Genomic DNA, 24,937 nt, shown 5'->3' on the forward strand with positions numbered 1-24,937 from the left:
GCATCGTCCCAGACGTACGGCCGGCCTGCCTCGGTTAAGCGGTGGAGGGGGCTAGCGACCGTGGCAAAGTCTTGGACGAACCGGCGGTAGTACCCCGCCAGGCCCAGAAAACTCCGCAGTTCACCGGCGTTGGTGGGGGTCGGCCAGTCCCGGACTGCAGCTGCCTTGGCCGGGTTAGTGGCTACGCCATGCTCGTTCACCACGTGCCCCAAGAACAGCGTTTCCCTGGCCAGCAGGGAACACTTGGCAGGGTTCAGCCGCAACCCGGCCCGGCGGATGGCCCCAAGAACCTCCCGCAGGTTCGCCAGCGCTCCCCCAAAGTCGCGGGCGTGCACCAACAAATCGTCCAGGTACACGACACAACGACTCCGGGGGATGCTCGCCAGCACCCTCTCCATCATCCGCTCGAACGTCGCCGGCGCGTTGCATAGTCCGAACGGCATGACACGGAACTGCCACAGTCCCTGTCCAATGGTGAACGCAGTCTTGGGTCTGGCCTCGGGTGCCAACTCCACCTGCCAGTAGCCGCTGCGGAGGTCCAGGGAGCTGAACCAGCTAGACCCCCCGATGTAGTCCAGGGCGTCGTCGATCCGTGGAAGCGGATACGAGTCCTTCCGGGTGACCTCGTTGAGGCGCCGGTAGTCCACGCAGAACCTCCAGCTACCGTCCTTCTTCTTCACCAGGACTGCCGGGGCCGCCCATGGACTGGACGAGGGCTCGATCACTCCCCCGGCAGCCATCTCGCGGACCTTGTCCTCCGCCGCCTGGCGCTTGGCTAGTGCTAATCGGTGGGGCCGCAGGCGGATGGGCCGAGCAGAGCCGGTGTCGATGTCATGCTGCACCAGCCCTGTCCGCCTGCAGTCCTCATCCCGTGCCGCGAAAATGTCCCCGTACTCCTCGAGTAACAGCCTCAGCTGCAGACTCTGCTGTACGTCGAGGCCAGCTCCACTGCGCAGCCAAAGCGCATTGACGGCCTCGGCGGTCTCAGGGGAAGGAAAGGCGGCAGATACAGGGCCGCGGGGAATGCAGGGGCCGGGCAGAGGCAGAGGCTCCTGGGGCACAACCCGGCGACTACTCCGCTGGCCGCCAGAGCCCCCATGCTCCCCCCGTCCGGACTGGAGCGCCACCGTCTCCGTGCCGATGGTGATGGTTGCTCCAGCCGTGTCCATCCTGGCACCCCAACGGCTCAGCAGGTCCAGGCCGATGATGCACGAGTCCCGGATGTCGGCGAGCCAAAACTCATGCATCACCTCCTGGTCACCCACCCGGACGGCCAGCCGCTTCCTTCCCCTCATTCCGGTCTCCTGTCCCGTAACGGTCGTCAGGCGGACGCTGGTCGCCGTCCACCCCCCCGAGAGTGCGCCGGTGGTGCCCGGAAAAACGCCCGGACGCACCAGGGAGATGGTCGACCCAGTGTCCACCAGGGCCGTGCAGGGTCGGCCGTCGATCCCACAGCGGAGGTAAAGCCCCTGGCGCGGCCCGGGCCGCCAACCAGAGCGCACCGACCGTGGAGAGGAGCAGGAATCCGGAGCGGCGGTCCCCTCACTGGGCCGCTCCGCTGCCGTTTTCCGCCGGACGAGATGGTCTAACCCGTGGTGCCGGTGCAGGGCAGTCACGGGCCAGATGGCCTGGCTCATCGCAGCGGAAACAGCGCCGATCATCTCCGGACCTACGTCTGTCGTCGGGTGGTGGACGCTGTGGTGGACGCTGCCGGGAACGCTGGGGCGAGGTCCAGGCCTGGAAACACTCTTCCTCGTCGTCCTCGTCCCGCTCGTAGTCCGCCTGCCGGACGTGATGTTGGGGGGCACCGGACGGCTGTAGGTTGGACAGCTCCCCTTCCGCCCGTTCCGCCAGCTCAAGAGCCATATCGAGGTTCGGGGGCCCGGCGAGGCGGACGTGCAGTCCCAGCCGCGGCGGGGCGAGTCCTCGGAGGAACGATTGAAGGGCTAGTTCCTCCCTAGCCGCAGCAGGGAAGTCGGGGTAGCCCCGCTGGGCGTAGAGCAGTACGTCCGCTGCGTAGGCCCCCAAACGTTCCCCCTCCCGGCGGCGGCGGCTGGTCAGCAACTCCCGGCTGTGGCTCACGACCCTCCGCTGCCCGAAACGCCTCTCCAAGGCCAGGGTCAGGGCATGGAGGTCACGCTGGTCTGCTGGGGCCAGGTCCAGCAGAACCTGCAACGCCATTCCCTCCAAGGCTAGGGCAAGCTGAGCGGCGGACTCATCCATACCCCAACCGTAGTACCGCGCTGCGATCCTCAACTGCGCCAGGTAAGGTTCCAGTGGCGTCGCTCCAGAAAACTTCGGCAGCCTGGCCACCAGGTGGCGAGCGACCGCCGCCGATCCTGCGACATCGCCAACGGCCGCTGGGTGGCGATATTGCGCAGCCGTCGCGCCGAGCCATTCCTCCGAGTCTTCCTCCTTTGGACGCGTCATGTTGGAAAACGTTCCTTTTTCCATAATCCCACTTCTGACACCAATGTAGCGCCGACCAGGAAGAACAGGGAGACAGTCTTTTGTCAACTAGGGGTCTGTGCCTCATACACCGCTCGACTACAGAACACCCTCTTTTATTGACTCATTCGCACGTACATAGAACAGCAAACCTAACTAACACACAAGTCATTCTCGGTGGCGGTGGCAACAACAACAGAACAACACACAACAATGAACAATCCCAACCCATTAACAATCCCAACCCATTAACCCCACTGATCATTAATAACCCCAACAACTAGTAACGGACCCAGAACAACAACAATAACAGCAACAATAACACAACAACATGCGCGCCGGGAATCCCCCAGAATCCCCGGCACGAACCCGGAAGTGAATGAACCCGCGAACACTGGTCGCTACAATATATATATATATATATATATATATATATATATATATATATATATATATATACGCCTAATGCCTTCAGGGCGGCGCTACTGTTCAATCAGGACAAGAACAATGAGGTACTCCCACTCTTTTATCCCTGCAACCATCAGGTTACTAAATGATGACAAAAGTAAGGAGTAGGTGGAGAGCACACCAGTGTTGCTGGGTGTTTCCGGGGGCAGGGTGGTTGTTACTGACGGGCTGAAATTAATTGTGAGTTAAATGTGTGTGTGTTGGACTGCCTTTGATATATGTTTTTGTCTACCTCCTATTGCTATTTATTGTATTTATTAAGTAATCTATTATGTGAGACTGGAAACTGTGAACGAAATTGCCCATTTTGGGATAAATAAAGTTTTCTAATCTAATCTAATATATATATATATATATATATATATATATATATATATATATATATATATATATATATATATACGTAACCATTTCCCCCAAATGCTGGGAGAACGTATCGACCCCTATTGGTGCTATTCCTCCATTCATTTAGATGGGCGGAAGAAACGTGTATCTCTTCACGCTTTGGTCAGGCATGGGAACGCTGGGCAGGCCCTTTCTGCGCCGTACAGGTGTCGCAGCAGTGGACATGCAACTCCACGTCCCGTCGACAGCCCGGCCAGTAGAACCGCCCCCGCAGGCGATGCAGGGTCTTGGCGTTCCCGTAGTGCCCCGCTCCCACCGAGCCGTGGACCAGCTGCAGCACCTGGGGACGAAGCGCACGGGGCACCAACAGCTGCAGAATGTTTTTCTTACCCCTAGGGTCCTGCCAGCTGCGGTGGACCACCCCGTTGTGGAGCCGGAAGCATCCCCACTGGGAGTGGTAGGCCTTCACCTCAGGCCCTCGTGCCGACACCTCCGGCCAGCTGGGGCGCTGCCCCGCCTCCAGCCAGTCCCTCACCAACGCCAGGGTCTCGTCGGCCCACTGCTGCTGCTCCAACTGACTCGCCGTCAGCAGGAGCCAGCCCTCCGCCTCACCGATGGTCTGGTCAGCCTCGGTGGTCTGGAGAGCCGCCACCATCGGAGACTCGTGGACCCGCTCCTCCTGTCGCAGGCAGTAGCGACACTCCAGGACCGCACAGGGCCGCCGGGAGAGTGCGTCTGCGTTGTTGTGGATACGCCCCGCCCGATGCTGGATCTCGAAGTCGTATTCCTGCAGAATCTCCAGCCATCGAGCCACCTGGCCCTCAGGGTTCTTAAAACTGAGGAGCCACGTGAGGGACGCATGGTCGGTGCGGACCAGGAAACGCTTCCCATGTAGGTACGGCCTGAAATGCCGCACGGCCAGGACCACAGCCAACAGCTCCCGTCGGGTCACGCAGTAATTGCGCTCCGCCCGACTGAGAGTGCGGCTGAAGTAGGCGATGGGACGTTCCTCCTCCCCCACCCCCTGGGAGAGGACCGCACCGACCCCCACGTTACTGGCATCGGTGTCGAGGACGAAAGGGCGACCAGCGTCGGGGTACGCCAGGACCGGGGCCTCGGTGAGCACAGCTTGGAGTCGGGAGAAGGCCGTGGCGCAGGCATCGTCCCAGACGTACGGCCGGCCTGCCTCGGTTAAGCGGTGGAGGGGGCTAGCGACCGTGGCAAAGTCTTGGACGAACCGGCGGTAGTACCCCGCCAGGCCCAGAAAACTCCGCAGTTCACCGGCGTTGGTGGGGGTCGGCCAGTCCCGGACTGCAGCTGCCTTGGCCGGGTTAGTGGCTACGCCATGCTCGTTCACCACGTGCCCCAAGAACAGCGTTTCCCTGGCCAGCAGGGAACACTTGGCAGGGTTCAGCCGCAACCCGGCCCGGCGGATGGCCCCAAGAACCTCCCGCAGGTTCGCCAGCGCTCCCCCAAAGTCGCGGGCGTGCACCAACAAATCGTCCAGGTACACGACACAACGACTCCGGGGGATGCTCGCCAGCACCCTCTCCATCATCCGCTCGAACGTCGCCGGCGCGTTGCATAGTCCGAACGGCATGACACGGAACTGCCACAGTCCCTGTCCAATGGTGAACGCAGTCTTGGGTCTGGCCTCGGGTGCCAACTCCACCTGCCAGTAGCCGCTGCGGAGGTCCAGGGAGCTGAACCAGCTAGACCCCCCGATGTAGTCCAGGGCGTCGTCGATCCGTGGAAGCGGATACGAGTCCTTCCGGGTGACCTCGTTGAGGCGCCGGTAGTCCACGCAGAACCTCCAGCTACCGTCCTTCTTCTTCACCAGGACTGCCGGGGCCGCCCATGGACTGGACGAGGGCTCGATCACTCCCCCGGCAGCCATCTCGCGGACCTTGAAACACTCTTCCTCGTCGTCCTCGTCCCGCTCGTAGTCCGCCTGCCGGACGTGATGTTGGGGGGCACCGGACGGCTGTAGGTTGGACAGCTCCCCTTCCGCCCGTTCCGCCAGCTCAAGAGCCATATCGAGGTTCGGGGGCCCGGCGAGGCGGACGTGCAGTCCCAGCCGCGGCGGGGCGAGTCCTCGGAGGAACGATTGAAGGGCTAGTTCCTCCCTAGCCGCAGCAGGGAAGTCGGGGTAGCCCCGCTGGGCGTAGAGCAGTACGTCCGCTGCGTAGGCCCCCAAACGTTCCCCCTCCCGGCGGCGGCGGCTGGTCAGCAACTCCCGGCTGTGGCTCACGACCCTCCGCTGCCCGAAACGCCTCTCCAAGGCCAGGGTCAGGGCATGGAGGTCACGCTGGTCTGCTGGGGCCAGGTCCAGCAGAACCTGCAACGCCATTCCCTCCAAGGCTAGGGCAAGCTGAGCGGCGGACTCATCCATACCCCAACCGTAGTACCGCGCTGCGATCCTCAACTGCGCCAGGTAAGGTTCCAGTGGCGTCGCTCCAGAAAACTTCGGCAGCCTGGCCACCAGGTGGCGAGCGACCGCCGCCGATCCTGCGACATCGCCAACGGCCGCTGGGTGGCGATATTGCGCAGCCGTCGCGCCGAGCCATTCCTCCGAGTCTTCCTCCTTTGGACGCGTCATGTTGGAAAACGTTCCTTTTTCCATAATCCCACTTCTGACACCAATGTAGCGCCGACCAGGAAGAACAGGGAGACAGTCTTTTGTCAACTAGGGGTCTGTGCCTCATACACCGCTCGACTACAGAACACCCTCTTTTATTGACTCATTCGCACGTACATAGAACAGCAAACCTAACTAACACACAAGTCATTCTCGGTGGCGGTGGCAACAACAACAGAACAACACACAACAATGAACAATCCCAACCCATTAACAATCCCAACCCATTAACCCCACTGATCATTAATAACCCCAACAACTAGTAACGGACCCAGAACAACAACAATAACAGCAACAATAACACAACAACATGCGCGCCGGGAATCCCCCAGAATCCCCGGCACGAACCCGGAAGTGAATGAACCCGCGAACACTGGTCGCTACAATATATATATATATATATATATATATATATATATATATATATATATATATATACGCCTAATGCCTTCAGGGCGGCGCTACTGTTCAATCAGGACAAGAACAATGAGGTACTCCCACTCTTTTATCCCTGCAACCATCAGGTTACTAAATGATGACAAAAGTAAGGAGTAGGTGGAGAGCACACCAGTGTTGCTGGGTGTTTCCGGGGGCAGGGTGGTTGTTACTGACGGGCTGAAATTAATTGTGAGTTAAATGTGTGTGTGTTGGACTGCCTTTGATATATGTTTTTGTCTACCTCCTATTGCTATTTATTGTATTTATTAAGTAATCTATTATGTGAGACTGGAAACTGTGAACGAAATTGCCCATTTTGGGATAAATAAAGTTTTCTAATCTAATCTAATATATATATATATATATATATATATATATATATATATATATATATATATATATATATATATATATATATATATATATACGTAACCATTTCCCCCAAATGCTGGGAGAACGTATCGACCCCTATTGGTGCTATTCCTCCATTCATTTAGATGGGCGGAAGAAACGTGTATCTCTTCACGCTTTGGTCAGGCATAGCGTGACACTGAACACTCCTTGCGAGGTGGACCAATGTATCTATTTCACGCCTTGGCGTGATACCGGGTTGAACAGACTGTTCTGTGTTTATGTGTGGAAAAATAACATCATTACACGGTTCCATAAAATAACATAATCAGCAAAGACAATGGTTTTATTTCCATGCTTTAAACGGCATTCGGGCTGCTAGTTTCAGCGTCCATAGCAACCATCATAGGCTTAGCCACCATGTTTTTCTGTCGAGACAAAATACGTTTTCAGACAAACGTAATTGAGAATGCCGAATAGTTCTCTGGGAACGTAATTTTCATGAGACAGGGTTGTCCTTTAGGGCTTCGGCCTCCTAATTGATCATTGATCAAAACTCTGCCCAATCCTCACCTTCTCTGACGCAGAGAAACTCGTCCACGCCTTAATCCCCTCCAGGCTTGATTACTGTAACAGCCTTCTCATCGGTACACCCTATAACACCTATGGTCCTTAGATTATTATTTATTTTATTGTGTTATTGCCCTTCGTGTTTTGTTGTAGCACTTTGAGATTATTTTTATGAAAAGTGATTTACAAATAAAATGTATTATTATTATTATTGTAGTAGGCTATATTTGAATGCCCTTTCACATATATGAAACCACCACCACACCATGGTTGGTTTGACGTAGCAGCTAACTTAATCATCCAAGAGAATCTGGTGTTTTGGTGTTGAATAAAGATCTATCAGCACTATATTTTAATAATCTGTTGTGACTAAATTGACATTCAGTAGGCCCTGCTTGCACTTGTATGTTTAAAATCAATATTTTCTATACAATATAGCCATCTGCAATTATACCTGGATGCATATCTTAAATACATTGAATGGATTAAATACTCAATTAATTGCTGCTACTACTCTATTAGCTAGAGACCCTTCAGCCCACAACTTTTGAGTTACTTTAACTTTACCCACCATGTACTGCCTACAGACTGGAATTCATATTTATATTAACTGTTGTGTCCATACATATATATATATATATATATATATATATATATATATATATATATATATATATATATATATATATATATATATATATATATATATGTGTGTGTGTGTCATTAAGCTCTTAGTGACCACATTTGAATGGCAGGGCAATCATGTATCAGGAGTAGCACCACATTCTAGAAAGACTGAAAATATGTTTTTATTTGAAGAGGGCAGGGGGACTAATTCAAATCTTTTGGCTGCCAGGACCTGGCCCACTCCTTCCCACTGAAAAGAGAACAAATAATATATCAATGAACCGTTTTGTGATGATTGGTCGAACTCCACTTACATAACACACAGTATATACCTACTTTATATTGATTCTCATCTATAAAGGCAATTACAAATCAAGCCCAATCTTTGCACATTTTTGTTCTTGAGCAATACCACACTTTCAAGTCATTTTCTAATAATTCAAGATCTAATAATGTAATAGTGTATGACACATAAGAAAGGGAATGATGAAACCACTTGATAGGAAATCTGGTTGGCAAGTGTGTTTGGTGGAAGAACTACTGTTAAACGTTAAAATAGCAGCAGCTATTTTGCACCAAGATGGTGCAAAATAATATGGTATAATATAGAATACTCGGAAAAGCAATGAAGTGGTTTAAAAAAACCCAGTGAAACAGAAAGAAACCAAATTAAATACATACCAAACTGGGCAAGGCTGCCAATCAACAAGGACTTCTTTAATGCCCTATCAAGGAAAGGAACCATAAATTCATCAGTAAGATAATAAATTCAGTGTTAGCCTATGAGTTTGATAGACAAAATGCATTGACGGTACTATTCCAAAATATTTATGCAAATTACTTGTATACATGAGTAAATTACATTTACAGTATGTACTTAATATGCATGCTCATGATCAATCAGCGAGAATGTCATTCCTACAGTTAATCACGCATGTGTTTTTGCTGGGTCTTTATGGGTCTGTCAAACCTTTCTCATCCTCTCCTTCCCGTAACTCCTTATTTCGAAGGAGTCACGACCAATATGGTAGGGGCAATCTGAAAATATAAAAAACATGTTTTTCACAACAAAACCATCTATGCTTATCCACTGGCAAATATAAAATACCGCAAATATAAAATCAATAACAGTAATTATTAATACTGTATTAATGCTGTAATCGCTGCTATGAATACACAGGAGAATAATTTACAATTCCATAATTATAAATTGTGTAAAGGGTTTGTCAGTGCTCTGATCGTTACAAACTATTTCATCTTACTCTTCGGTAAAGTCTTGTTCCTTTTTTCAAGCCCCTTCTGGCTGTGATGCTCTGTAGGAAAGAAATGTTGAGGTATTCAAACAAAGACTCAAATGGTCATAACCAACATTCTTATTACAGTCCTTTTTCCAAAATAACTACAATAAATGTAATGCTATGGTGAAAAGAATAGTAGTCAATTAGCAATTCGATCTGTACAGACATTCTGAACATACCTTTTCTCCTCCGCTTCCTCTGCACAGTAGAGACCGCTGTTGGAATGGAAAATAAAATATTACTCATTCAGGCAATGATGTTTATTTGTATGACACTTAGTACCTTCTCATGCATGCTTTAATTGAAAAATCCATACCTGGTCCTTCCGTGTCCGGGTGGGCCACCTCCTCTACCTGCAGGGCCCCCTCCTCCACCTGCAGGGCCCCCTCCTCCACCTGCAGGGCCCCCTCCTCCACCTGCAGGGCCCCCTCCTCCACCTGCAGGGCCACCTCCTCCACCTGCAGGGCCACCTTCTCCACCTGCAGGGCCACCTCCTCCACCTCCTCCACCTGCAGGGCCACCTCCTCCAACTGCAGGGCCACCTCCTCCCCCTCCTCCACCTGCAGGGCCACCTCCTCCAACTGCAGGGCCACCTCCTCCCCCTCCTCCACCTGCAGGGCCACCTCCTCCCCCTCCTCCACCTGCACGGCCCTGTCCTCCACCTCTCCCATGTCCATGTCCATCTAAGATGACATAAGATAACACTCACTCAAAGTCCAACAGTGGAACTTCAACAGTGCAAGTGTAAATTCAGTTTTAAAAAATATGAAATTAAGACCATACAGATCTATACACATCTATACACATAAATAACCATAAACAAACATGAAAAGAGGTTAGCACTTATACAGCTGACTTAGTATATTGTAATTTGTAGCATAATATATTGGAGTATATATGCAGTATATAACCATATATAGGATTAGCCTCTTTAATTGTCATAGATATTCCTGTATGTCTTCACCTGAGTGGTCCCCCTGCCCTCTTCTGGCCCCTCTGCAGTCCCACTTGCAAAAGGGGTCCATCCTGTGCAAGTTTGAAAAGTGTTGCAAAGGGTTATTAAATTGCAAATGGCAACCAAAAAAATTGTACCAATAGTTCCATGATAAAAATGAATGTGGTGGACAAATAACAAGATGCAGTTAGTATTTTGGTAAACAAAGCAGAGGGTGTGTGGAATTTATAAAAATAAAGAATCATACCTTGACAAATGTACTCATGGATGGAGCCCATTTTTTTGAGGGACTCCTCCGCAAATGTGGCCAAGGTGCAACGAGGTGTGAACACCTTGACCACATGGCTCTTTTTAGTGGCTTTTCCAAGCAGCAGGACAGGTTTATATCCTGCTGCTTGAAGCTTTTCGAGCTGTAAGGAAATCACAGCATGTTAATGTTTTGCCTGTAGTAATCAAAAAAGACCTACTATTCAAAGCAATAGTGATTCAGACAGTTAAAGGTAGAACATAATTAATCTGAATTGTTTACATACCAGGAGGAACATTTCCTGCTTGACAACAGCCATGTTGTGGTTCTTCTTGCGGGAAGACGCCCACTCTTCCCGCTTAGCCTCAAGGCAATTTTGAGGCGTTCCTTTACAGGCTGGACCATTTTGCAGTGGCTGCAAACCTTTTTAGCGCAAGGCAGAATGGTTTTGCAGGAGGGGCATGTTTTACATGTGCTGCCTGGCATATTGAAAGATTACCTAATTTACAAAGACACAGACAAACCGAATAGACAGATAAACAAAACAGATTAGATACACAGATAGTAGATGGATAAGAAAGATTATAGATATAAAATATTAGCATTGGCAGAGAGATAGTTAAGATGTATGATGCTTATTTGAAGCTGCAGGGAGAAAAAAGTAAATCACTAAAAACAAACTATTTTTTACAAACAGCCGACTACATTGTGTAAATTACCTTCTAACATGATGCTGTGTATGGTACTTATCTAAGCCTTTCTCATTGTTCAATTTCAATTACTAACGAACTAGCTAGCCTACCCGAGGGACAGGTGGCGACGTAGGCCTACATTAGCCTATGAAGCAACGCTTTTGTTATCTGTTATTAGCTGTTAATACCTGTTAATATTCTTTGACAACGGCAATATAATTATTTGCACTATCAACTCCATAATCTTAGTATTTCAAGCATTCAACCGTTTTTAAATAGCAGTCAATCATAGTTGAACTTACGTCACACAAACCAGCACCGCAAATTTTCGGTCACTCCAGAGTTGACGTCTTTCTTTCAACCCGGTGTCACGCGATTGCGTGCTCCTGCGCACGACCGTGTGCGTGTGTGTGTGTGCGTGCGCGCGCGCGCGTGCGTAGGTGTGTGCGTGCGTGTGTGTGTGTGCGTGTGTGTGTGTCTGTGCGTGTGCGTGCGTGTGTGTGTGTGTGTATAACACGCTATTTTATGTTGAAATGCGACGTAATCCAGTGTTCACGAAAAGTACACTGTCAACGTATGCTTTTGGCGACTGGGTTGGCTCTCAGATATACGTGTTTCTAACAAGATGATATCATTAAAAGTTACATATAGTAACAGTTTAATAACACAAACGCAGGAAGCACGTGAGCTGCTAGTTTAGCGAAAGCAACCTGACGTCGTTGAAACATGCGAGCGAGCCGATCAAATCCTAATAACTATAAAACTAAAGATCAGACACAATCACTGACTGAAGATTATGCAAGTAAAAAGTATATTTCTCGCTAGAAATGTTATTAGAAACACGTTTAACGGTGAATCGGTCCTAAAATATTGCATTTCCCATTCAGATAATAAAGATTAATAAAGATCATACACATTCACTGACTGAAGATTATGTAAGGAAAATGTACATTTCTCGCTAGAAAAGTCATTAGAAACGCGTTTAATGGTGTATCTGTCCTAAAATATTGCATTTCCCATTCAGATAATAAAGATTAATAAAGATCATACACATTCACTGACTGAAGATTATGTAAGGAAAATGTACATTTCTCGCTAGAAATGTCATTAGAAACGCGTTTAATGGTGTATCTGTCCTAAAATATTGCATTTCCCATTCAGATAATAAAGATTAATATAAGCTACGCCGTGTTCCGGAGCCGCGGGGGATTCTGGGAATTGGGGTTCTCAGTTGACAAATGGGGCTTTTGTTAACTTGTTTTGTTGTTAGGATACAAACGTGTCTCCCCCCCCTCAACAAACGTGTCCCCCCCCCCCCCCCCCCCCCTTCAACTAACGTGTGTCCCCCCCCCCTACAATCGTGTGTCGTCGTCCCCCTCAACAAACGTGTCTCCCCCCCCCCCCCCCCCCCCCCCCCCCCCCCCCCCCCCCCCCTCCCCGGTCAACAACAGTCTCCCCCCCCCCCCCCCCCCCCCCCCTAAACAATCGTGTCCCAAACCCCGAAACCCGCCTCCACAGCGGCACACGTGGATACTGTAGGTATAACACGCTATTTTTTACGTTGAAATGCTACGTATCCAGTGTTCATGGAAACGTGCACCCTCAACGTTTTTTCTTGGCGACTGGGTTGCTGGGATGGTGACACAAACCAGCACCGCAAACTTTCTCTCCCGCTTGAGATGACGTGTTTCTTTATAGTGTAACGACCTCGCCGGTGACATAATCATGTCGAGTCATTAGTTGAAGGTAGTTTTAATGGACCAAAAACCAGGTCACTGAAACCCGTAACATTGTAACAACATTGAAACCAACAGCTGAAAACCGGACCCAAACAAACCCCGGTTACCCCGGCAACACGGTCTCACTCGCGTGCAGGCCCCCACCCTCCTGTTCTTCCAAGGCCCTCCCCCAGCTGACCTAATGATTCGCCCCACACGCTGTTTGACAAGAATAACATTACAATACATGCACATAGAACAACTGGCATAACGGACAACGAAATATAATGTAACACATAACACACAAACTATTTAACTGTCCCAGGGTCGCTACAATAGATTCATGGGTCTGATTCGCCGATTTCCCATGCTGATATCCCGAAAGATTCTCGGGCATCTTCGACAATTTGGCTATAGATTGTCTCATTACACGCTAAATAATATAATTATAGCCTAATTATATATATAGGTTTTGGCATAAACATAACTAGGGTGCACTGTACTATCTGCGCACACCCTTTCTGAAGCCTCTCTCTCGCTCTCTCTCTCTCTCTCTCTGTCCCTCCCGCTCTCTCTTTCTCTCTCTCTCGTAGCGTTTTGTGGAGAACGTTAATTGTCTTAGAACACTCCCATTCAGAATGCATTGGTTTACATTTCGTTTTGTGCAACACGCAAAAAGTCGGACTATCGTGCTCGGGAACACGCTTCAATAGATTAACGTTCGTGCGCAGGAGCACGCAATGGCGTGATACCGGGTTGTTTTATGATGATGATCTGTCATATGATATACATGACTGTATATATTTGTATATTGGAGGTTTGTTTGATGTGTGCCGACTCTTGTATTCCATTCCCTTTGTGTTCATATATGTACACATTCCCTTAGGGCGGGTACATGGCCTACAGATACGCCCAGCCTACTGCTGCCACAGCTGCTGCTTACAGTGACAGGTGAGATAGGCAGCTCTCCCTCCCTCTCCCTCCCTCTCCCCACCTCAGCACTAGCTCTGACTTAGCTATGACTCCAGGCAAATTAAAAGATAACTCATGTACCCCAATCAATCCAAATGATTCTTCTCATCATTTCCTCAGTTAACATGGACACAATAACCTCAGCTAACATGGACACCATGACCTCAGTTAACATGGACACCATTACCTCAGTTATGTTACAACCTGGCTCAACGGTTGTACCATTGAAGGGGAGGCCACACATGGTCTTGTATGAACTTAATCAATTTATTAAAGAACACCGTGAACAACCAAACGTGACGGAAACTAAGGATCAAGCTGCAGGCCAGGGAGAGACAGAAGTCACTTGATCAGGGCTGCTTTATAGGCTCCTGAGCCCAGCCTGCTCAGGTGAGCTGCATCTCGTTAGGTGATGTGGCTCCACAAACCAGCTCCCTGCAAGACAGAACCACCAGAAGCAACACCACAACACAAGGCAACCCTGTGGCCATCACACTTCCCCCCCATAAGACAGGAGTTCAACCCTGTACATTAATAAAGGGCATAAACTCATGTACACTGTAACAGGATACACCACTTTCGCTTTACGTTCATAAATCCAAGTTTTAATTTGTGCAGATAACTCAAACACCCCTTTAAAGAACATGACTCCAACCTCTCCAGTGTCCTCAACTCCTTCCCCAGCCACCTTTGCCTGTGGAGCAATTTAGGAGGAGGAGAAACAGACTGCACAGGATAGAAGAGATGATGCTATTAGTTACAATAAGTTACAAAGGCGCACTGGACAAAGCATCCGCCATGACGTTGTGGGTGCCCTTAATATGACGGAAGTCTAAGTTGTACGGCTGCAAAAACAGAGCCCATCGCCTCTGATTAGGGTTCTGCAAAGAATTCAAGAAGGTGAGAGGATTATGGTCAGTGAATACAACAATTGGCATTCCAGAATCAAGGTACACATTGAAATGTTGCAGAGCCCCAACCAACTTATCGCCATACCAACCAACTCATCGCCATACCAACCAACCAATTCTTCAACCAGACAAACCAACCAACTCTTCAACCAGACAAACCAACCAACTCTTCAACCAGACAAACCAACCAACTCTTCAACCAGACAAACCAACCAACTCTTCAACCAGACAAACCAACCAACTCTTCAACCATACAAAGCTTTTCACAATACCTGGTGTCTAGGACAATCATTTTTCCAGTGTCCTCGCTCATGGCAGTAATTACAAACATCATCAAAGCCACCTGAACGTGAACTACGGTTCGGCTTTGCAGACTCCGACCACGACATTTTAGCAGAGTGACCAATTTTCTTAGCCTGCACATCTGGAACACGGCTTCTCCCCAACTTTCCTTTTCGAGCCATAATATATTTATCTGCCAGAATTGCTGCTTCATGAACAGTTTTCACTCCACGCTCATCATTATGAGTGGCAACTTCAGATGGAAGACAATCTCTGAACTGTTCCAATACAATGAGATCACAGAGATCTTTAAATGTAATGACCCCTACAGCTGAACACCATCTATTGAAATGTTTAGACAACTCTCTTGCAAATTCCACGTTTGGCTGTTTATCAGCAATTTCCCAGGACCTGAAGCGTTGCCTATAGGCATCTGGCACCAACTCGTATGCTCTAAGAACTGAACTGCATCTCTTACAGTGGAATAGGTCTGACAATCTACTGCACTAAGAGCGGAATAAGCTTCCTGGGCTTCTCCGGTGAACACTGATTGTAACATAACAACCCGGTCAGTTTCAGGCCAACCTCTCATATCGGCTACACGTTCAAAAAATGATAAAAAAAGTGTCTGGATCTTTCTCGTCGAACTTTGGTATAAGACGCAAATTACGAACCACATCAAACCCTTTCACCTGTGCTGTAGCGGGTTCTTCAGACGATCCTGAACCCTCAGCATTACCCACAATCATTCCTGCTTTAATAAGGTCTACTCTGTACTGTTGCAACCCCAATTTTTCCTTTTCCAAAGACTGTTTTGGATGTTCTTTCTCCATCTCCGCATTTAATTTATCCTTTTCCAAAGACTGTCTTAGATGTTCTTTTTCCATTTCCGCATTTAACTGCAAGAGCAACAGCTCCTTTTGCTGCTCAAATGTTAGACCTACAGGAGGAAAAACAGACTCAACCGCAGCATTACTTTGCACTGTGGCTGGCAACACACCACTCTGAATTAAAGCAGCCCTCAATGCCCCTTTAATTTCCTCCTTTAACTTTTTATCCCCAATGTCAACACCATAATGCTCCACGAGCTTCAAAAGTTGGTCTTTTGTGCAACTATTCAAAATTGCCTCAGTGGGAGACTGAACAAAACTACTGACAGAAGCCATGACAAAACTGTTTTGATTATTGGGATGCAAATAGAATTGGAACTTCCCCACTAACTGCCTATCCAAAATAAATAATCCCGACCCTAGTGTTCATGCAGCTTGCGGTGGGTATTTATGCACTGTAAACCAGCCGGTTTGAAAGGCGACCTACAAGCAGACAACCCTCAAGATCCTTCGGACGTGCTCCCGAGACAATTGTCCGAAAACAATTGACACCAACCACGTTGCCACAGCACTACCAAAAGGATTAAACAAACGAAACAAAAATAATTCACGCAACCCAAAGGGGAAACGCAACTGAAGCCTAACAGGGGAAGTTCAAATTCCGACATATGCTCACTGGACAATCAACTGTTAGCCTAACCTCAGCAGATTACCCAATCAAAAGCTCAATCCCCAACCATGCACTACTGATCCACAAAACCACAAAGGAGCTTCAAAACATATTAACTAGTGCACCAATTAACTGATAGAATCCCCAAAAACCAGTCAAAACTATCAAAAGTTTTACCACCGGGGAAAAACTCACCAAATTGGTCGGACGAGCCCCCATATGTTACAACCTGGCTCAACGGTTGTACCATTGAAGGGGAGGCCACACATGGTCTTGTATGAACTTAATGAATTTATTAAAGAACATCGTGAACAACCAAACGTAACGGAAACTAAGGCCACGTTTATATGTAGCAGGGTATTTATAGAAACAAATATTTCCCCCCCTCCGTTTTCAAAAATAACATTGTGCACACAGCATCGTTTTCAAAAAAGTTGTCGTTTAAATCAAAACGCATAAATACGCCGTCGAGCGCCATTATAACTATGCCAAACCTATGGGCGGCAGTGTAGTAGAGCTTAGATCGGGCCCATAAAATGAAGCCCGACCCGGCTCGAGCCCGTGCACGTTCTGCCCGAGCCCGGCCCGACCCGACACATTAACAGTAATTATGAGCCCGAGCCCGATTTCAACCAGACTTTTTTTTTTAATACATATGTAACTTTGTACACATTTGTTACTAGGCCTACTCTGCTAAATATATATGTAAGGGATAATGTATAGAACGCCGGTCATTATCGGGAAAATAAGCCCCGACAGGGCGAACAGTACACCGTCCGATGCGCAGCGACGACGTTGCTTAGCAACGGAAGACGCTGGGCTTGACAAGTCACCGGACTACTACCCATGCAAGTGAACGGAGCGTTCCACGGCATTGAGAAGACCCGTGTAATAAAGGCCCATAATATTTCTGTTTATGGCATCGATTACTCCTCAGATTAGGCCAATAAACCAATGATAAAAATAAATTAAAAAATCGTCGATCAAAGGCCCGGCCCGAGGATAGTGGTGGGAAATATTGGCCGGGTCGGCTCGGGCTCGGGCAGAGAATCTCAACTCTAGTAGGGAGAAGGATAAAGCCCTGCAAGCCAATCAGAATCCTCAGAATCAACAACAACGAATAACACCAGCGTCTTCCTGTAACAAACAAACTGTAAACATAGGGCGCTCATATGACGTTAAGTATTTCCTGGCGCATAATGTGACGCTTCAGAACCTAAACCCTGTTTCTCCACGTTGACACGACAACACATAACAGGCGTTTTCAGAAATCTCCACTTTGGCCGGAGTTTTTAGAAATGATCGTTTTCTGTGACAAAAACTGAGTTTTCGTGTATATGAGAGGCCCAACCGCGTGGAAATATCTGCGTTTTCCCTTCGTGTAAACGGGGCCTAAGTATCGAGCTGCAGGCCAGGGAGAGACAGGAGTCACTTGATCAGGGCTGCTTTATAGGCTCCTGAGCCCAGCCTGCTCAGGTGAGCTGCATCTCGTTAGGTGATGTGGCTCCACCAACCAGATCCCTGCAAGACAGAGCCACCAGAAGCAACACCACAACACAAGGCAACCCTGTGGCCGTCACAACATGGACACCATTACCCTTGTTAACATGGACACCATGACCTCAGTTTACATGGACACCATGACCTCAGTTGACATGGACACCATGACCTCAGTTGACATGGACACCATGACCTCAGTTGACATGGACACCATTAGTAAACTAAATGTTTGTGTGCTCTTCTAGTTAGGTGGTCTCCTTGTCTGGGTTGCTCTCCTGTTTGAGTGCTCTTCTGGTCAGGTGTCTCCTTGTCTGGGTTCCTCTCCTGTTTGAGTGCTCTTCTGGTCAGGTGTCTCCTTGTCTGGGTTCCTCTCCTGTTTGAGTGCTCTTCTGGTCAGGTGTCTCCTTGTCTGGGTTCCTGTCCTGTTTGAGTGCTCTTCTGGTCAAGTGTCTCCTTGTCTCGGTTCCTCTCCTGTTTGAGTGCTCTTCTGGTCAGGTGGTCTCCTTGTCTGGGTTCCTCTCCTGTTGGAGTGCTCTTCTGGTCAGGTGTCTCCTTGTCTGGGTTCCTGTCCTGTTTGAGTGCTCTTCTGGTCAGGTGTCTCCTTCTCTGGGTTCCTCTCCTGTTGGCGTGCTCTTCTGGTCAGGTGTCTCCTTGTCTGGGTTCCTCTCCTGTTGGAGTGCTCTTCTGGTCAGGTGTCTCCTTGTCTGGGTTCCTCTCCTGTTTGAGTGCAGACCTCTGTTCTTAGCTCCTCTGGTTCCATCGTAGGTCAGAACAGAGTCCTGAGGGTTAGAGACTCAAACACCAACAGTTCACCTTCCTGGGATCTCCTGGCCCCAGCCTCGTGTGGCGAGAAGCAGACAAGGAACACACTGACAGCACACTGTGTGGTGAGCAGGGTTCACCACTGTCTGGTGAACCCCGCTCACCACACACTGGTGAACCCCACTGACAGGACACTGTGTGGTGGGCAGGGTTCACCACTGTCTGGTGAACCCCGCTCACCACACACTGGTGAACCCCACTGACAGGACACTGTGTGGTGGGCAGGGTTCACCACTGTCTGGTGAACCCCGCTCACCACACACTGGTGAACCCCACTGACAGGACACTGTGTGGTGAGCAGGGTTCACCACTGTCTGGTGAACCCCGCTCACCACACACTGGTGAACCCCACTGACAGGACACTGTGTGGTGAGCAGGGTTCACCACTGTCTGGTGAACCCCGCTCACCACACACTGGTGAACCCCACTGACAGGACACTGTGTGGTGGGCAGGGTTCACCACTGTCTGGTGAACCCCGCTCACCACACACTGGTGAACCCCACTGACAGGACACTGTGTGGTGAGCAGGGTTCACCACTGTCTGGTGAACCCCGCTCACCACACACTGGTGAACCCCGCTCACCACACAGTGGTGAGCGGGGTTCACTACACAGTGATCAGCGGGGTTCACTACACAGTGGTGAGCGGGGTTCACTGCACAGTGGTCAGTGGGGTTCACTACACAGTGGTCAGTGGGGTATACACAGTGGTGAGCGGGGTTCACTACACAGTGGTCAGTGGGGTTCACTACACAGTAGCTGTGTTCGAAATCGTTCCCTATTCACTCCCTTTTATGAAGTGCAACAATGGTCTGTGGTGTTTTGTTGACGTGCACAATAAGATCAGCTTTTCAACCCATTGGTTCGGTTTTAGTCTAAATTGTCATGTTCGTAAACATATTCAATGACGATGTTTGCAATATTTTCAGATGTGCAGTCCCTCCAAATTGATGCTGTGGTCACCATTCCTCGCTGTGTGTGTGTTCATGTGAGTGTGTGTGTGTGTGTGTGTGTTTGTGTGCGTGCGTGCCTGTGTGTGACTGTGTGTGAATGCGCGCGTGCGTGTATGTGTGTGTATGTACATACACGGAAGTGACGGTCGGACTCTGCTCGAGGAGATAAGGCAGGTCAAACGCTGAGTGAGGAGGCCGTGGCGTGTGAATTGACTGTACACTGAATAACAATGTCCAAAACGAATCGGGATTAACTTCTAATCGCTGCAGCCACTGGGCCGCTATGCAAATCAGCTCATTTATAGGCACAAGGCCCCGGCCTCTCTTATTGGCTGTTGTTAGGGGAGTTGCTAGGGGAATGGAGGTAGGGGAAGATAGTGTGAGTCCTTGCCTACAGGAGGTGGCCTCTGGAACAACACAACTCCATCAGAGGGCCTCTGGAACAACACAACTCCATCAGAGGGCCTCTAGAACAACACAACTCCATCACTGAGCTCTGGAACAACACAACTCCATCACTGAGCCTCTGGAACAACACAACTCCATCAGAGGGCCTCTAGAACAACACAACTCCATCAGAGGGCCTCTGCAACAACACAACTCCATCAGAGGGCCTCTAGAACAACACAACTCCATCAGACGGCCTCGGGAACAACACAACACCATCAGAGGGCCTCTAGAACAACACAACTCCATCAGAGGGCCTCTGGAACAACACAACTCCATCAGAGGGCCTCTAGAACAACACAACTCCATCAGGGGGCCTCTGGAACAACACTGTGGTGGTAGTGGGGGGGGGCCTGAGGTGTTAGTGGGGGGGGGGGGGGGCTGTGGTGTTAGTGGGGGGGGGGGGGCTGTGGTGTTAGTGGGGGGGGGGGCCCTGTGGTGTTAGTGGGGGGGGGGGCTGCGGTGTTAGTGGGGGGGGGGGCCCTGTGGTGTTAGTGGGGGGGGGGGGCTGCGGTGTTAGTGGGGGGGGGGGCCCTGTGGTGTTAGTGGGGGGGGGGGGGGCCCTGTGGTGTTAGTGCGGGGGGCCTGTGGTGTTAGTGGGGGGGGGCCCTGTGGCCTGTAGGTCTCCGGGCTCTGCGTTTCTCCAGGGACAGCAGAGGGTTCAGGGAGGGTAACGAACCATCCAACCGGTGTCCTTGTCTCCTCCTTGTCTCCATAGCTACGGACGAGTGTACGCTGCCGACCCGTACAGCCACGTGCTCGCACCCCCAGCCTCCTACATGGGGGCCGCCATGGTGAGGCCCCTCCTCCACCCGTCTGTCAGGCCCCTCCTCCACCCGTCTGTCAGGCTCCTCCTTCACCCGTCTGTCAGGCTCCTCCTCCACCCGTCTGTCTGTCAGGCCCCTCCTCCACCCGTCTGTCTGTCTGGCTCCTCCTTCACCTGTCTGTCTGGCTCCACCTTCACCTGTCTGTCAGGCCCCTCTTCCACCCGTCTGTCTGGCCCCTCCTTCACCCGTCTGTCTGGCTCCTCCTTCACCCTTCTGTCAGGCTCCTCCTCCACCTGTCTGTCAGGCTCCTCCTTCACCCGTCTGTCTGGCTCCTCCTTCACCTGTCTGTCAGGCTCCTCCTTCACCTGTCTGTCAGGCTCCTCCTTCACCTGTCTGTCTGGCTCCTCCTTCACCTGTCTGTCTGTCAGGCCCCTCCTTCACCTGTCTGTCATCTCTGTCTACGGTCTAAAACATCTGTTCATATCCATATCTCTATTCATCTGTCTGTCTGTCTGTCTGTCTGTCTCTCTATCAGCTCATCTTGGCTCTCCTCCTTTATGTTTATCATCATGTTTCTATCTCTTCACATGTACACACACACACACACACACACACACACACACACACGCACACACGCACACACGCACACACGCACACACACACACACACACACCCTCTGATCTGCATGGCCCGCCCCTCTTGTTTCCTGCTGCTTGACTTCTCTTCCTCAGTGTGATTTGTAAAACCAGGATCAGGCCTCAGAATACCATGGAACCCAGCTTGTCCACATGACTCAGATGCACAAAGTAAAAAAAAACGAAAGGATCGGATGTAATTCAGCCCATTGGAGTCATTAAGTGGACGTTTTGGATGTAATCAAACTGTCAATCAGACAGACACTAAGGTGTTCTCTGTATTGCTGCTCTCATCACGCCATCAGGCTGAGTCCAGGTCCTCAAACTAGCCCTCAGACTGAAGCTCCATCGTCGTCCTAAAGACGTTCAAACAGGTCTCAGAGCACCCTGTTTGGGGGCCAGACCCTCTCAGAGGACACCATCCACCTCCATGGTCCTCAGTCTAGAACCCTCCTGATACAACCCGGTATCAGGCGATTTCCTGCTAATGCACACAAACGCTTATCTATTGAATCGTGTCCCAGAACACGATTGTCCGACTTTTTTCGTGCTACAAAGAACGAAATGTAAACCAATGCATTTTGAAACGAGAGAGAGAGAGAAAGAGAGAGAGGGAGGGAGAGAGAGAGAGAGAGAGAGAGAGGCTTCAGAAGGGCTGTGCGCAGATAGTACAATGCACCCTCTACTTATGTTTGGGTCAAAACAATAAATGCAACAAAGGGTCAATGTAGTGAACTGGGGATACTCTGATTTGTCCGTTTTTTACACCAGACCACCTCAAAAACATTTCTCTCGCATTCTCACAAAAAGTAATCTATTGAACATACCCCAGGGCACGATTGTCTGACTTATTTCGTGCTACACAGAACGAAATTCAAACCATTGCCTTTCAATTGGGATGTTTTTCTTCGACCACAGAAGAGGTGTGCGCAGATAGTACAGTGCACCCTCTACTTATGTATGTGTCAAACCAACAAATGCATCAAAGGGTAAATGAGATGCGTTAGGGTTAGGGTTAATGTAGTGTATTAGGGACGGGGCCGTCGGACTGCGGGGGCAAGGTGGACCATTGTGGGGGGGCCAAGGCAGAGGGGGGCCCATGGGAATAATATAAAAGAAAATCTTTAGGATTTTTTACCCACCCCTAGTGGTAGGAGCCACACACAGCGCTCAGCGACGCTGCGCAGGGGGAATTCGGGGGGGGGGGCATCTGTACCTCTTGGATAAAGGGACCAGCATTTGGTGCGACAGCCATGATTAGGGAAACTCTGATTTCCCTGTTTTTTACAGCAGACCTCCTCAAAAACCTTTCGTTCTCACGCTCTATTGAATCGTGTCCCAGAGCAGATTGTCCCACATTATACGTACTGCACAGAAAGAAATGTAAATCCATGCATTTTCCATTTTGCATTTTCCCTTCACGCCCGCTGCATGAAGGGCGCTCGTCCTTCCCCCCCCCAAGCCGTTCCAGCGGAGAACGGTCTGGTGCTGTACACAGAGACTGCTCCATCTGGGGAGAACAAGGGCTAACAAACCTTTGTGTGTGTGTGTGTGTGTGTGTGTGTGTGTGTGTGTGTGTGTGTGTGTGTGTGTGTGTGTGTGTGTGTGTGTGTGTGTGTGTGTGTGTGTGTGTGCACAGAATGCTTTCGTCCCGCTGAGTGATGCCAAGGGGCGGAGCCAAGGAGCGGGGGAGGAGCTGGGGCTGGTCCTCTCCTCTCTACAGGCCAGCCTCTACCGTGGCGGCTACGGCCGCTTCGCCCCCTACTAGCCGCACAGGCCCCCGCCCTCCCGCTACTCCATCTTCCACTGGAGCAGAGAGCGACGGGCCGGGCCGGGGGCGGGGCCGGGGGCGTGGCCGGGGCCGGGGCCGGGGCCGGGGCCGGGGCCGGGGCCGGGGCCGGGGCCGGGGGCAGACTTGTGTGAGAGTGAGTAAATGACAGGGAGAGAGATAGAGATTTCTGAGGGCTGGGTATTGCAATACATGCAGTTGTGCATCTTTTAACATCTCCCTTAGGAGAGGTTCAGAAGACTTAAAGATTAAAATGACAACTGATATTTTTCATCTTATACCTCAGATATTTTGTGCTGTGTATTTTGATATTGTGGGTTTTTAATTTCTAAGGTTTTAAAACACAGATTGTCGGCTGTAGAGATTTTTTCTGTGGTCTTATAGCAATGCTGAAAGGTAAGCATTTAGAGGAATTCACATGTTAACAGATTTAAATTGTTAGGGCTCGTGAAAGACTCTGCAATCCAACCTTGTAACATAGATCAGAGTCACCATTTTGGGGTAATCATGTTTTGTAAAAGTGTTGAAGTGACTATACTAGTGACTATACTAGTCCAGTTGCTGTTTCTTAGTTATTTTGGGTTACCTTAGCTTTTGGTGCTTCCATGTCAATTTAGATATTTTTCATGGTTTGAAATCTGTGCGAAAAGGAGATTAGGAACAAAATGTATAAATATATAGTCATAATTAACATTGAATATGATTTATTCTCTAAACCTGCACTAGATAGCGATAAGTGACTGGTCGACTTTACGTCACCAACAACCAAACCAAACACACATTATTGCAATTCCTGTTTCCTATTGGTTCAAATGCCTGCCATGTGACGCCCTCTGCAGTCGTTGGGATGGGGTCGTAAACGCACGGCAACAATCGAACAGAAGCGACAGATCCTGTTTCCCACAGTAGAAGAGAGGGTTGGAGTGTAAGTGTTCTTAGTGTAGAGAGCAGCTCCTGACCCGGGTTCAGAACCTCAGCGTTCAGAAGCTCCGTCGGGCTGGTTGATACCGCGTCCCTCAAGCCAAAGGTCCGAGCTGACGCCACCGGGGCACCGTGTACAGTTTACATAGATATGAATAATGTAAGAACTCCAATAATGTTTGGCTATGTCAGGTTTGCTGTTCATTAATATAGTTGCTAGTCCAAATCCTGAACAGTGTTTGCCATCCAAAAGCTAATTTTTTATATAAATAACAACAAATATAGAGACATACATTTTCCATTATATTGATCGTTAAGAACTGATGACTTTTTATGCAATGGGACATCTAATATAAATTAAAAACATACAAAATAGTGAAGTTGAAAAGCTACCACATCACTTTCTAATGTTAACTTTGAGTTCTGGTTGCTTGATGGTGAATGGATTATCATTTCAGAATAACTTGGAGGAATGAGGGTATGACAAACAAATGTATTATATTTAAACTGTGCAGTGTAGATATTATCTGATATTAAATACACAACAATATGTTTTAGATTTAGACTAGTAGAACCAATCGTTAGGGAAAGCTATCTCGTTTTCTATCAAATCATATTCAGAATTTATATTATCTCTTTACAA

The 24,937-nt window shown here is 49.4% G+C and overlaps 1 protein-coding gene and 1 long non-coding RNA gene across 2 annotated transcripts; one reads left to right on the top strand and one right to left on the bottom strand.

The window, feature by feature from the left end:
* Positions 1-10,144: 10,144 nt before the first annotated feature.
* Positions 10,145-10,748, bottom strand: LOC115537560 (uncharacterized). Its single transcript, XR_003974830.1, has 3 exons — positions 10,672-10,748; positions 10,386-10,548; positions 10,145-10,209 (listed from the first exon to the last, which is right to left on the bottom strand). It is a non-coding gene; the product is annotated as an uncharacterized LOC115537560 (long non-coding RNA).
* A 2,935-nt stretch (positions 10,749-13,683) lies between these two features.
* On the top strand, positions 13,684-23,352 carry LOC115537543 (RNA binding protein fox-1 homolog 1-like). Its single transcript, XM_030349532.1, has 3 exons — positions 13,684-13,746; positions 20,901-20,976; positions 23,224-23,352. The coding sequence occupies exons 1-3, from the start codon at positions 13,691-13,693 to the stop codon at positions 23,350-23,352; spliced, it is 261 nt and encodes an 86-aa protein (XP_030205392.1). The 5' UTR covers positions 13,684-13,690.
* The last annotated feature ends 1,585 nt before the right edge of the window (positions 23,353-24,937 follow it).

The sequence above is a fragment of the Gadus morhua genome, chromosome 2, assembly GCF_902167405.1.
Source record: "Gadus morhua chromosome 2, gadMor3.0, whole genome shotgun sequence".
NCBI classification, from domain to species: Eukaryota; Metazoa; Chordata; class Actinopteri; order Gadiformes; family Gadidae; genus Gadus; species Gadus morhua.

Excerpts from the sequence above, each read along its gene's own strand:
- LOC115537543 (XM_030349532.1), top strand. The coding sequence starts at position 13,691 with ATGGCCTACAGATACGCCCAGCCTACTGCTGCCACAGCTGCTGCTTAC. Across the intron at positions 13,747-20,900 it reads GCTGCTGCTTACAGTGACAG|CTACGGACGAGTGTACGCTG; the intron begins GTGAGATAGGCA and ends TTGTCTCCATAG. Across the intron at positions 20,977-23,223 it reads CCTACATGGGGGCCGCCATG|AATGCTTTCGTCCCGCTGAG; the intron begins GTGAGGCCCCTC and ends GTGTGTGCACAG.